We start from the raw sequence: 14,148 nt of genomic DNA, 5'->3' as shown, positions 1-14,148 counted from the left end.
AAGAAAAACAGTCTCCGCATAATTCACCATACCACCGAGGTGAATAATACCATATGCTAATGGTGATGTTGAGCGCCTGCAGAATTGCGTCCAAACTGAGAGCGTATGGCCACGCTTGAGCGCTTGACAAACGGTCACCGCCAGCGGTGCGTAAGCTAAGCAAGCCGCTTGGTACTACTACCTCAGCCAGCGGCAATACCGGCACAGTACACAATAGAACGCACGCGTAAGTTGCCCATAAGAAATTGACGCGACGTCAAAGTCAGCAATCGTCGCCGAGAGCAGCGCCAAAACTGTAGCTTGCGGCTGTGCACAACACTTCGTTGTCGGCGGCGCTATGCTGTGGCCGACAGCTTTCTGCTGCGACTTGGCGCATTTTCTTTGCCGTCGTGCGTTTGTTTGGCGTATTTAATGGAAACTTGATCTTAGAATCGGCACAGTATTCCGGGCAACTTAGCAGTGTGCAAATCAGTGGTGCCGTCGAAATACTAAAAGTGCGAATATTTTCTAAATTTAAACAAAAATAATTCATATAAATTATAGATATGTACATAGATATTTACATACTGTGTAAATGCAAATTTTATTAAAACAAAACGTTTCTTTTATTTTTAGAAGCTCTTAAAAAGTTCACAAAAGGCTATCCTTACAACATAAAAGTGCAATTTTGGTGTGAACCTGCATTAAAAAAAAAAAAATACGAATTATAATCGAGATGGCAAGCCTGAAGTGTATAATTGTGTTAACGATTGTGTTATGCGCAAGCTCAGCACTAGCCCGACCAGGATATGCACTGGATTATTATGTGAGTGTGCCTAAATTTATGAAATACTGTTACGTATACGCAGTGGCATAGCGTACATGACATGGACATGAAATTAAAAAAATATATATATAATAATAAATAATATATGCCTTAATTTAATTTATATATCCAACTAAGGTTAAGAAATTAAATTCCTTCGTGTTATAATAAATCAAAATTTAAATGTACAGTGACGAACAAAAGTGTTGGCATAGTGAATTTTTCGCAATATATACAAAGTTTTTTATTCTGATTTATTTTCGATAATTTTTTATAAAAATATAGTTCATTTTACACCAAAAATCAGAAAAATAAAATCTCTAAACTTTGTGCAAAACTCAGAAAAATTCAATAAAATTGCACACTGAATTTTAACTTTCTATTCAGATCTTTTAGAAAAATATGACAAAATGTAATTTTAAAGTTGCTAGAAAATCGCGTTGAATTTTGGCAATTTTTTTTAGTGGAAGGTGTTGCTTATTTTCTCCATATAAAAAATAATTGTCGAATATAATTTATATGGAAGAACTTGCGTGAAAAAATTTACCAAAAATCAACGCGATTTTCTAGCGCCTTCAAACTTGCACTTTGTCATATTAAAATTGAATGGACTATAAAACTGAATACTTAGGATTTTTCTAAAAGATCTGAGTAGAAAGTTACATATCAGTGTGCAAATTTATTGAATTTTTCTGAATTTTGCACAAAGTTTAGAGATTTGATTTTTATGTTTTTTGGTGTAAAATGAACTATCTTTTTATAAAAAAATATCGAAAATAAATTAGAATAAAAAACTTTGTATATATTGCGAAAAGTTCACTGTGCCAATACTTTTGTTCGGTACTGTATATGAAAATATATTTTTGACACTAATAAAAAACTCGGAAGCCAATTCAACAAGCAAATTAAAATTTATTCAGTAAATTTGTAAATAGAATCTATTTAAGTATTGAAGATGGGCATAAAATATTTTTATATTTTCTGATAATAGAAATTTTAAAATTTATTTTTTTTGTACTTATAATTTTTTTTAATTTATTGAACAATACCGTTATCTACTTTTTTCCTCCTTTAGCAAAACATACTCAGTATAAATAAAAGTTGTATAACTTTTTTGGTTATTGTTAAATATTTTGGGTTAGAAACGGAAAAAATGCGCAGCTAATTCGTTCAAAATCCATGAGTTTTTTTAGTTTAAGGAAGCACCTTAGTATACAAGTTGAATAAATTTTTTTTTATTTTTGTTTAATCTTAGGCCGAACTAAGATGTTTTGGTTTTAAAATAACGAAGCAAAAATTGTGTTATTATCAAAATTTTTGAATAGCCAAAGGTATAAGAGTAAATATTTCATAACGCAAAATTCTTCTTCTTCTTGATAGAACCATCCCAAATACGCCTTCAACTATGGTGTAGCCGATCACACAACTGGCGACGTGAAGTCACAACATGAAACACGCGATGGCGACGTTGTCAAAGGTATGAACGTTAGCATTTAAATATCACGATTCTCCCATACTATTTTTCAACATGTTTTTTTTGTGAATAGTTGTTTAAATTTTAAACACTTTTTTGTTCAAAATCCTCTTTTTCGATAGGTCAATATTCGCTCGTCGAACCTGATGGCTCTATTCGCACTGTGGACTACACTGCCGATGCGATAAATGGTTTCAACGCAGTGGTAACTAAATCTGGGCCCACAGTACATGCGCAAGCGCTCGTTCCCGCACCACATTACGAACCGGCTGCAGTGGTGAAACATGTAGCGCCAGCGCCCATAGGACCCGCACCAGCGCCGTACGGTAAGTGCACATACTTACATACATATATATTTGTTTAAAATCCACATGGAACTTTTTGCAAAGCAATACCTATTTAACATTTTTTGCATCCCAAAAATAGATATGGCTCCTCTATATGGCCCCTGTATATTTTTCCTTGTTGACTTTCTGAACCATTGGCAACCGCGAATTTGACACTCTCCCTATTGCATTTAAATTAATTGCTCTTTCGCATTTCCTTATATGTAGCAATGCATTTTATCTATTCACTGAATATGTATCCACTTATGTACATATGTACCTCTAATTCTCCAGTATTGTATACAAAATTTCAAATCAAGTCACAATACGTTGGCTTTCTTCTACCTCTCTTGCACTTACTCTTCTCAAACAAATTCGCATCTTAGAGTTGTGGTTGCGTTCTGTTGTCTGCAAGACTTATGTATTGTATATCATAATAACAATGACAACAATAACATAGCATTATAACAACAACAACATCATCGCTCTCATAATTTTCCCTGCACAGGCATTGACACATATCGCATGGTGAAGTTATTGCGCCGCCACGCCCACATCAACAATAATCAAGTGCTCAGATTTCGCCCAGACGATGGTTATGCAGACTATGATGATGATTGCGATGCTCATAATTATTATTGCTAATTTGGGATGAGTACAAATGCACTGAGACACCTACAACAAAGTAAATCACATAAAATACAATATACATACTCGTACATAGACTTACATACATTCATACATACAAGTATAGTATAGACAATCCAATGTTTAGGCATAAATACAGCAGCATCTGTGTACATACATACGTCCATTGTAAAATGTAAAATCTAATTAAGTAGATGCATACTTTTACCTCCGACATCTTACATAATGAGACAGATTTTTGCATTACTCACACACTTTCCCACACTGCATTCATAAGTAATTGCATAGAATACTACTTACTAAAGCAATTACAATAATTAGTCAGCCAGTCAGGTGCAATATGCAAAGATTTAGTCCAGATTATGGCATGATATTTATGTCTGCGGTTTAGCATCACAATATTCTATATTGCTTTTTGAAGTGCATTGTTCTAAGCGAATTGCATTCATAAAAACAAGCGTACATACAGACACATACACATACATTTCAATTCAATTATTGGTACCTTTGCATTTGCTTCATTGACTGTTCTAATTGAACTAGACACCGGATGTGCGCAATAATTAATTTTACTGTCGTTCAGTATTCTGACTCACGCAAGAGAACAACGAGAAACCGAGTTCTGCCTTAGCCTTAAAAAAATCAATTTATTTTGTTTCCTTGATAAAAAGGCAACGTTTTTTTTATTACCTACAACTGATTTCATCTGAGTCTTTCCACGGCCGATTTTTATTTTTCGATGATGTTTTTTGCTTTGAACCTTTTAAAAATAAAACAATTTAAATTTACTTTTTTCTTAAATACTTACACCAATATTTTCAAAAGAAATAGAATGCAGTGAGGCCTTTTTCACAGCGGAAAGTTAACTCACATATAGCAGCTATTTGTTTTCGGAGCAAGGTAAAAGTTAACTGCCAGAGAATGGCCATCAATTTAAAAAATATACTACTGATTTTGTTGTTAATGCAAATATGTACATATATTTATAACTTGCAAGAATCTGAAAGCAAATAATTTTTTTCTCCTGGCCAGTGAAGTTTCAAAATTGACTTCAAATCAATAAATTCGCATGGGATCCCGACTTTGCCAAATTGATGAGGCACATATAAGTTTTTTTTTTAATATTTTTTTTTAATTCTCATTTTTCTTACAAACTTTTTTAATATCTAAACTAGGAAAATATTTTATATCTTCGCAAAAAAATGCCTATAGTTCTTTTTGGTCACCGCAGATCTCAGCCGACTAATAATATTTTTTTTGCCTCTAGAAAGAACTTCGATTTTAACAGATTTTTCTCCAATATTGATGGTTCTACTTCTTCTTGATTGGCGCTGTAAATGGATAGAAAGAAAATTCAATCAAGTTCAATAAAGCACGCCAATCGTTTCTCAACCTGATCCATCGCAGAGGAGGTCTTCTGCAAATTTTAGTTTGATAGCGAGGCTTTACCGCGAAAATAAAATGGGCGACATTTTGTTTTTAAACGAACAAAATTTTACACCATCTAGATGCATTTCTCACATCAAAAGATAGTTTTGAAAAAATGTCGCTTAAGTTATTCTCGGGGTGAGAGCTCGACATTTTTTAAACATTCATAAAATGCAAAGTTACATAAGATAAACATAAATTTAAATTTAACAGTGCTTTCATAAGACATATACTATAACGTCAAATTAAAATAAAATTTTTTTGCATTTTGAATCGTTTGTTTATATTTTTTGATATTATCGTTTTATAAAAGAGAGCCGCACTGAGTTTTCAATCACAATTTGGTTGTATACATCATCAAAATTAAAAGTTTTCAAAAAATTCCGAACTGTCCCGAAGAATTTCGGAAAGGTCCAAAAATAAGTCAACAAATATCCTAAACGGTTTGAAATTCTGGAAAAACAAGTCAACAAAAATTCCGAAAGGACCGAAAAAAGTCACGAGAAAATCTGGAAATCTGCCTCGAGAAAAACCAGAAAAATCACGAAAAGTAACAGGTTTTTTCTATTCACGAAATAACACGCAAACTTTGCTTTTATTATTCGCAAAGCAAAAAATTACAAAAAAATTTTTTTTAAATAATGCGGATTATATACTAAAGTTAGAAAATTCGAAAAAATGTTATGAAATTTCTTTCTTTCATATTTCTAAATCTAAAAATAACTTTTATTTAATGTCGTAAATTAGTATCTTAGCTGGTTTTCTTCTTGAATGGAGTGAGAAATTTTAAGTTCGACGCTTAAATTGAACAAAAAGAGTGAGAGTTAATTATTAAATTTTGTTTGCGAAAGAGAGGGTTTGAAACCTTTGCCATGAAGAAGCTTCTTATGAAAAGTCATCTACCATGCGAAGGCGGCTTAAAACAATTGGTCCCTCTAATATTAAAGCACTTTTATATACTCCCTAGGGGAAATACTCTAGATTCCTTAAATCGTAAAAACGTTTCAGGACATAAGGATTTTAGCGTGTAAGAAACTACATTAACCAAACATTTGTTTGACAGCGAACAAATTTCAATAATATACTTTGGAAAAGACAAATAACTCTGAATTGCAAGTCAAAGCAAATTATTTAAAGTCGCTCTACCCAAACTAATGTATTAGTCCGTATGAATAGTTAATGTAATCGCTAATGTAGTCATATTCATACGCCTCAATGTATTCGCTCTTCGCTAATTTTTCAGCCAACTTGCTTCAAATTTTTATTAAAATTCAATTTAAGTTATTCATTCAATACCGATTTTACTGCCTCTTTTAATCCGCTGAAGAAAATTATATTTTCTTTTTTTCTTTGCAAAGTGATTTCATTCATGAAAATATTCTTAGATATTTAGATATTGCCGGGTGCATCGTCGGTAGAGTTAGAAAACTAAAAAGTGCATACTGAAGCCGCCAGTTAGCAAATTACCACACACTGCGCTAATCGTCTACTACCCTGTCCATTGACTTAGCAGTCAGTTGTGCATACATACATATGTACAAACATACTTACTTATCTACGTATCAGCCATATACCCTTATTACTTCATGCTACATAATCTTTTTGTTTCCATTAACTCGTAGCTTTTCAGTTCCCATATTAGCATAAAAATAAAACAGAAACCATCTATAATTAGCAACAAGTAGCAATTCGCAAAGGTACTAAATAATGGACGCGTAACTACAAAATAAAAAAACATGAGTACTAAGCTAAAAAATTGTGGCAACCTAAGTTGCTGCAAAGCTATGAAAAACGAATATATGTATTTTTTTTTTGTACACAAACAAAATCTTTTCACACAACCCATATACCAAATGGCAGAACAATAAAAGACATCTGGCACATTTATTCTTTGGCTTTAAAATTTACATAATACTTACGATATGTGTAAAGATATTTGTAGTCATGTGGTATGGGTATGCTGAGATATTTAACTTTAAATTTGGTTTTTCATATCTATTTTTTTCTATTGGTTTTCTTCTGAATAAAATTGTAATCACAATTTTAAATCACTTCACCTTGCTATTAAGTGAGACAGCACTGAGTATAAATTTTGGAATAATAATCAAAATGGTTTTGTAAATTTAGATTTTAATATTTCCAAACCCGCGGACATTTCTCGAAAAACTTGCTAAGAGTTCCTTAGGAAACTTCAAAAGAATCACTTAAAGGTAAAAATTATCGAAATATAAAGAACTATTTCACTTGTTTACAAATGAATAAAATAGAGCACTAATTGGCGGTTATTTTCTTCCCAACAAATACATACATATGTATCAGGAAATTTTCTGCTGAATATATTTAGAGGTTGCACCGCTGAAGATTATTCAAAAATCAAATTTTTTTATTCGCTTAAAAAATATCTGGAGTCTTTTAGAAGAACAAAAACTTTAATATGTACATATCGTAGACCGTATAAATAAATCTCATATTTGAAAAGTGTGTCAAGTTGCGTTAAAAATGCAATTATAATAAACTAAATACGATCTTTTAAATGGCGATATCCATTTTTGAGTTCCGATTTATGGAGTAGAATTTTGCGTGTAGAAGAAAATGACTCATACTGTCAACAAAAGTCAACAAAAGAAATTTCCAATAATCAACGCTAAATCCTAGGTACTTCAAATTTGCACTTCATTGCAATAAAATTTAATGGGCTACAAAACTGCATTCTCAAAATCTTTCTAAGAAATCTAATTAAAAAGCTCGAAGTTTTTACGAAAGTTTGTTGAATTTTTTTCAAATGTTGCACATAGTTTGGGACTTAGGTTTATTCGGTATTTGTTAAAGAATGAACTAGATTTTTATAAAAATTAGCCAAAATAAAATAAAACGAAGATAAATTGTTAAACTTGTCAATATATGGAGCGTTTGTAACTAAATATGACAGGGAGTGTATTTATTTACATATCGCACACCGTCTTCATAAGAGGGACAACTCGAAATTACCCGTCGGCAGAAAATGCGAAAAACTATTTCTCAGCACATTCTAATCATATGGGACTTTACTTTAGGATTTTTCAATAAATTACAACAACAATTACATTTGTTGAACAATTTGCTGAAAGGTTCTGTGCACATTTTTAGTTCATAATTTCAAAAATGCCAAATTGTTACTTTTAAGGATCGTGTGCGATATGTATGAAATAATTTACACCAAAATCGAATTATTCACTAAGAGTTCCAGTCCGGCTATTAAAACAACTAAAACCCATCTTCTGTAAACTATTTCGCAGTGAAATGCGTACGTAATTTAGTAAGCTGGTATAGAGATTTTTAGTAAAAAAAATAACTGACGCTTTTTTGTCGACAACTTCGTCCATTTATTCACATTTTAGAAGATTTAGCAGTTAATTTGCGTGCCGCAGAGTATTAAAATTAAAATTTTATAAATCTTAATACGGCTCCACGCATACTAGTACCAGTTGCGTCGTTTTGCATTGAAGTGATGATTAGAATGGTTTTACACTTTAGAAGTATTTTTATTTATTTTTTAAGCCATGGAAAATTGTGCGTATATTTTATTAATTGCTTCCAAAAAGTGATACCAAGACCTGTTCATGATAACTTTTTTTAATTTTTCGAAATTAAATTTTGCAAAACCTAATTTTCTTTTCTTTCATTTCTTTTCACAAGAAAATATGCATTTTGAGCTACAATCGAGCTGAATCCCTAGTAGGTACTTTTTTCCGGAGATATGATTTTTTTTTAGAAAAAATATATTTTTGTGGTAATATCTATTCTTACTACCATGTAGTCAATAATTTTCACACGAGTGATAATTATTTGTTATTATTATTTTCTTGGAATAAAATAAATTTTATATAAATAGTTGAAGTCCATTATTTTTAACAAATTTGTGGGCATTTGGAAAAAAATTGCCCAGATATCGATTTTTATCTAAAAAACAAAATAGCTTAAAGTCGGCCAACAATTTTTTTCGAGCAAAATAAAAATACGGGTGTCATTATGTGGACCAATAACAATAAACTACAATTTCATCAAAATTAAAAATCGTGCCCGCGCCTGACCGGTTGTCTTGAAATGGAAAGTATCTTATACATCCCAATAAAAAGTGGAGTCATAGGTTATTATAGTATCAGTTGTCTCAAACTTGTAACACCAAATGATGCCATATTTTATATAACACGCAATAACGTAAAAAAATCACAAAATTATTATCGCCCTATTGCTCGCTGTATCCTTACAACAAAATTTGCATACCATTTTCATAATATTGCCCTGTCATTACCATCAAATAAAAAGGCACTAAACACTTACTTTACACCTACATACATTCATACATATATTTAATTAAGAAACGCCAAATCGCAACTACAGTAACTATTCAGTATGGAGAGGGGAATAAATTCACAAAATAAATCAATTGTGACGCCAGCGATGTCATTCATGAAATCCCAGATTAAAAAATGGGAGTATTGTTTTCCACATTTCATCTCAAGTTGCCCTGTTGCCGCACACATGGCTGCTTTTCTTTGTAGCAAGTGTGTTGTATTCAAAATGAGGGCATATTTCCATTTTTGCTATTGTATTTGTTGTTGGTGCTGTGTAACTTTTGCTCAACATGATTGTAGTATTGTTGTCATTTGTTGCTACATTTAACAATCTTTGAAACTTACTCCCCCATACGCTACGAAATGTTGGGTCCATTTTATGGTTTTACACCCGGTAGCATGGGAATTTTTATATTTTGCATGCATATGCTTATGTACTCTTATGTAGGCCAACACATCATGAAGGCATATAATTATAGTACATTTTTTATTATTGTTGTAAATAAGCTTGCACATGCATAGCAACAAGTAGGTATGACTGTATGAATAGTCTCATTCACTAAATCGTATAATGTTGGCGTTGAATATTTGCTTACGTATTAGCCGAACAGATGCAGTTACATATTTGTATTGAAAAGTTCGTCGCTTAAGTCTTTCGATTTGTTGTATTATAAAATACATACTGCACTGAAACGCCGCTTTGTAAAAATTCTTAATACACACCAAAATATATAAAAGCTGCTAAATTATTTTTTTGGTAATAATGTATTAAATGTATATGCATAGTATATGTATGTACATCGGGGTGGCCCAAAAAAAATAGGAAAAAAACATTTTTTCGTAGAATTGCTATAAAATTGTTAAAAATAAATATACTTTGATCGAATAAGACTATTACCCTTCAAAAGACTTCATGAAATAACACTATGATACGTATTTATCTTAAAAGATCTACTAAGTGTGTTTTAATAAACGATGATCATATCTGTTATGTACAACAATTTGTTATTTTATGCTTTCATAACCACATCACTCAAGAAAATTTCAATAGATGTGCTTATTTTATTTTTCTGCTCGATTATTTCTGTGGGTATGTGGTAAAAAATGTTGAAAAATAGGGTTGCCAGATATGCACTTAACAATTTAAATTTATTTAAAGGCTCAATAAAATAATTAAGTTTCTTCATCAATACTAAAAGCGGTTGAAGAGATTTAAAAAAAATATGTATACGGGGTTGTCACCTTTCCAAAAAATAAAACAACGGTTATTAAAAATTTAAGCTAACTTAATGCCACATTAAGGGTATAAAATGGAAGGTTTATCCTCTCCTAGCAAAGGTTTTTGAAAATATATACTCCAATTCACATATATTTTTGGATAGTGTTGCCATTTATCTATAATAAAAAAATTTTAAATCACATGCGGTTAAGTAAATTATAAGTTTCAAACAAAACTTATTAAAATAAAGCTTTGACCCCAACATATTTCTGGATAGAGTTAGCACCATGCCAAACTATCGCATGTGCAAAATGCATATTGCAGCATCTCACTTAACTTTCATAATTACCTCATCTTAGTTAACAGATGGGTGGCAACCCTATTTAAAAACATGTTAGTCCAAAGCGTGTGTGTACATACTCCTTTCGTGTGATACCCATGCTGTGGTATCAAATAGGCTTACATTTTTAATACAAATTGTTCTATTTTTTTTTTGAAAGGTGGCAACTCCGTTCAAAAATGTTTTTAGTTATCTTCGAACGCTTTTAGTTTTGATGAAGAAACTTAAATATTTTATTGACCTTTAAATAATTTTAAATTTCCAAATATCTGGCAACCCTATTTTTTCAAAATTTTGTATCACAAGCCTACAGAAAAACATCAAATAGAATGCACAAAAGCACTAAACAACCCACTGAGCTGTTCGTGCGCGATGTTGGGCCACCCTAATGTACATATATACATACATATGCAATAGCGACTGCAATTTCATGGGCCAAAAATATTTCTCTGTAAAATATTGAAATGATTTTAAAGGATTTCTAACCACACTGTTTTAAAACTTAAATTCCCTTTATCGATTAGGTAAAATAGATCAAAGAAAGATCACTTTCCAAAATGTTTTAAAGAAGGTTGCCGCCGGCTTGAACAGTTAAATTCGATTGAACCATATACAAACATATGTATATAAATAAGGTTGCTTATAGATTGACATCGACATCCTCTATGTTGCCACCTGATAAATAATTAAATGCAATTAAATTAAATGAACTACTACAATACGGATATTAATTAAATGGTTTTGGAAAGGCTTAATTTCAAAACGACACGTTATCAGGAGCATCCTACTTACATATACGGCTATTATTCTGTACTTAACTAAAGCCAAAAAGTGAGTGACGCTAAAAAAAATCTCCATTATGGTCAAATTTGGTTAAAAAAAACTTTCCTCTTTCTCTGCAAACGTACAAGAAAAATATTAAAAGCAAAACAACCAATAAAATGCTTCTTACCACACTAACTGTTTACGGCAACTGAAAGCTACCATGTAAGTTGTTTATCTTCGAGTTTATTTTAATATTGATGACATTGCTTTAGTTTTAACGAACATATTATTGTTGTTTTTGTGAAGCAACTGATATTTTGACTGCGCAATGTAAGCAATTGACAAACGAACCATCCATAAATTTGTAAAGTAATGCACATTTACGGCAGCAAAAAATACATGCAATTGAAAAAAATAGGCAAATAAATTTCAACTAATAATAGGCCAAATCGAGTGTAACTGAACTGAGCTAAAAAAAAGTGGGACAAATTCGCGCAAAGTATTTGTGTGCATAGAAATGTATGTATGTAAAACTTGAAGTAACCAAATAATATTGACATTTGCGCATTTCAATAGCATATCTATTTGTACATCAAACAGCAAAAAGTTTGAAGTTGGTAAACAAATTTCTTGAACTTAGTAATTATGTACATCCAAGAATTCGTATATACAATTACTTTTGTATGTACATACCCTTTAAACATTTTCTGAGTGTTTAGAATTTATGAGTCTAAAATGAGTATTTCTTTCGTTATAAATATGATTAAGAGACAAGTCAAACAAACTGACTCATTTCGGACTCTTTTGGTGTCATAAATTCAGAGTTGAACAAAAGTAACAAAGTTCACAAAGAAGTTTATCAATAATCAGAATTATAAAGAATATTTTTTTAAGACTCAGAAAAGCGTCATATTTCAGACTCTAATATGACTACTAACTTGGACTCGTATTGGAATGCCCTACTGTGAAGGAAAATATGCTCTGTTCTGACTCTTTCTTTGAGCTCATAACGGGTTACAACTTTTTCCACTATAAAATAAGTCCGAAGTTTTATAGGATATATATAAATAAAACACATGTACACACATGATTCAAAAATAAAAGGCCTGCTCAGAAGGCTCTCTCCCTCTTAACAAATTCGGCTCCCTTAGCAAGGCACTGTGTGGGTTCGTGTGTGTGTGTGCTAAGCTTTTGTCAGGGAGTTAAGGGAGTTTCAAAACTCGAATGTCACTAGTGAGCAAACCTTTAGTTATTGAATCATGATGTATACATACATATCCAAACTACGAGTGTAGCAAACATCAAACATTTTCTCAAACTTACTACAAAAAATTTAACTTCTTTTTTTTACTTTCAGTTCCCAAACCATACGTCCCTGCACCCATCCATTACGATTACGATGATTACGGTCACGGTGCTCAGTATGAATATGTGCCGCAATACAGTGGTCACTATGGTGGCGGCGCCGGTTATAATGGCCACTACGAAGGACACTACGGTGGACACCATGGAGGTCATTATGGTGGCCACTACTGAAAGAACGAAATGCACGCAGCCAGCATTTTAGAGCAGAGTACAACTCTCCCAGCATCATTAAAGGGATGGCGTTAAGTTTACGCTAACCATCATAGACTCTTCATGTCCTCCTTCCGTTTTCTAAACTGCCTGTCTTCCACTTAATCGCCAATGCTTTTAATACACACATATTTTTTAACTGAAACTACTATAAAACGCTACTATCCATCAAATTAGCTTATAAGTCTGTATTGCTTTTAATGTAATTTGTTTTATTGGTTGTTGTACAATATAAATTGTGAGCAAGCTTTAAGTATCCAATATTGTTGCAAATTTTTATGTGCATATGATAATTATCGATTCAAATATTTACTTAGTTGCAAGTTAATTAACAAATAATACACACTGCATTCGATTTAAAATGTTGTCCACCATTCTTGTAAAAAAAAAAAAAAACTATTTATATGAACGTATGTATGTAAGCGAAGAAGATGATTTACGTTGTAGCATTTTTGTAATTTTTTATTTGTAACAAATAAAACATAAAATAAATACTCAAAAATTAATGAGTTTTAACACGATATTATTGAAATTTTCCGCTGGATCCTGGAAATACCTAAATATACTTAGCACATCACCGCGTATACGCAATATGTAATATGTAAAATGTACAAAATTGAAACATGGTAACCGTAACATTTGTACCAACAAAAACAATAATAACCGCGAAATGCAATACCGCGTATGAAATCGAAAACAAAATGTGGCTGTAATATATAATTTATATTTTTCGTTCTGACCCGAAGTTGTGCAGAGTTAAAGCTTTAATCATAAATCGGTACGAGTTCAGGTTAGCAAAAAATCAAAAATTTCAATTATGTTTTATTAACAGGTTTTTTTTTTCGTAATAGCCTAATGATAAGCCTGCCATTCAGTAAAAAAATTTTATACTTGCTTTTATTAGAGAAGATTTTAGAGGGTAAAGCATAAAAAGTAAGTGCGCCTCGGCCACACTGGAATGGTGAAACTTACGTTACATATCCAGTTTATCTCATAACCAATATACATATATACAAACATACATCTACTTTTGCTTAAGGTTACATTTACTTTTTGTCTTTTTTCTATCTAGACTCCTACCTCTATCCTGTTCGTTCCAATTACATTTATGTATGTTATTCTGTTTTCCTTTATCTTTGTTTTTATCTTTATACTCTTTCTTTGTTTTTTGTTATTTTTTTGGCCATTTAACAATTATATTCAACAATTTTATAATGAGCTCGAGGCCATTTTT

General features: G+C 31.6%; 1 protein-coding gene across 2 annotated transcripts; it reads left to right on the top strand.

The window, feature by feature from the left end:
• The first annotated feature begins 432 nt into the window (after positions 1 to 432).
• On the top strand, positions 433 to 13,416 carry Cpr62Bb (Cuticular protein 62Bb). 2 transcript variants are annotated; one of them, XM_017614630.1, is made up of 6 exons: positions 433 to 494; positions 616 to 805; positions 2,186 to 2,282; positions 2,402 to 2,605; positions 3,114 to 3,290; positions 12,697 to 12,764. In XM_017614630.1, the coding sequence occupies exons 2-5, from the start codon at positions 716 to 718 to the stop codon at positions 3,248 to 3,250; spliced, it is 528 nt and encodes a 175-aa protein (XP_017470119.1). In that variant the 5' UTR covers positions 433 to 494; positions 616 to 715; the 3' UTR covers positions 3,251 to 3,290; positions 12,697 to 12,764. The 2 variants fall into 2 exon arrangements, with proteins under 2 accessions (XP_017470119.1, XP_017470118.1); XM_017614629.1 differs by lacking the exon at positions 3,114 to 3,290 and having other exon boundaries at positions 12,697 to 13,416.
• The last annotated feature ends 732 nt before the right edge of the window (positions 13,417 to 14,148 follow it).

This window comes from Rhagoletis zephyria, unplaced genomic scaffold, assembly GCF_001687245.7.
Source record: "Rhagoletis zephyria isolate East Lansing unplaced genomic scaffold, Rhagoletis_zephyria_1.1 Rzeph_scaffold_00871, whole genome shotgun sequence".
NCBI classification, from domain to species: domain Eukaryota; kingdom Metazoa; phylum Arthropoda; class Insecta; order Diptera; family Tephritidae; genus Rhagoletis; species Rhagoletis zephyria.
The sequence above is the reverse complement of the archived record's forward strand: the minus strand, read 5'-3'. Positions and strand labels throughout refer to the sequence as shown.

Coding starts and splice junctions, on each gene's coding strand:
- Cpr62Bb (XM_017614629.1), top strand. CDS start 716: ATGGCAAGCCTGAAGTGTATAATTGTGTTAACGATTGTGTTATGCGCA. Junction 806..2,185: donor GATATGCACTGGATTATTAT/GTGAGTGTGCCT, acceptor TCTTCTTGATAG/AACCATCCCAAATACGCCTT. Junction 2,283..2,401: donor CGATGGCGACGTTGTCAAAG/GTATGAACGTTA, acceptor CTTTTTCGATAG/GTCAATATTCGCTCGTCGAA.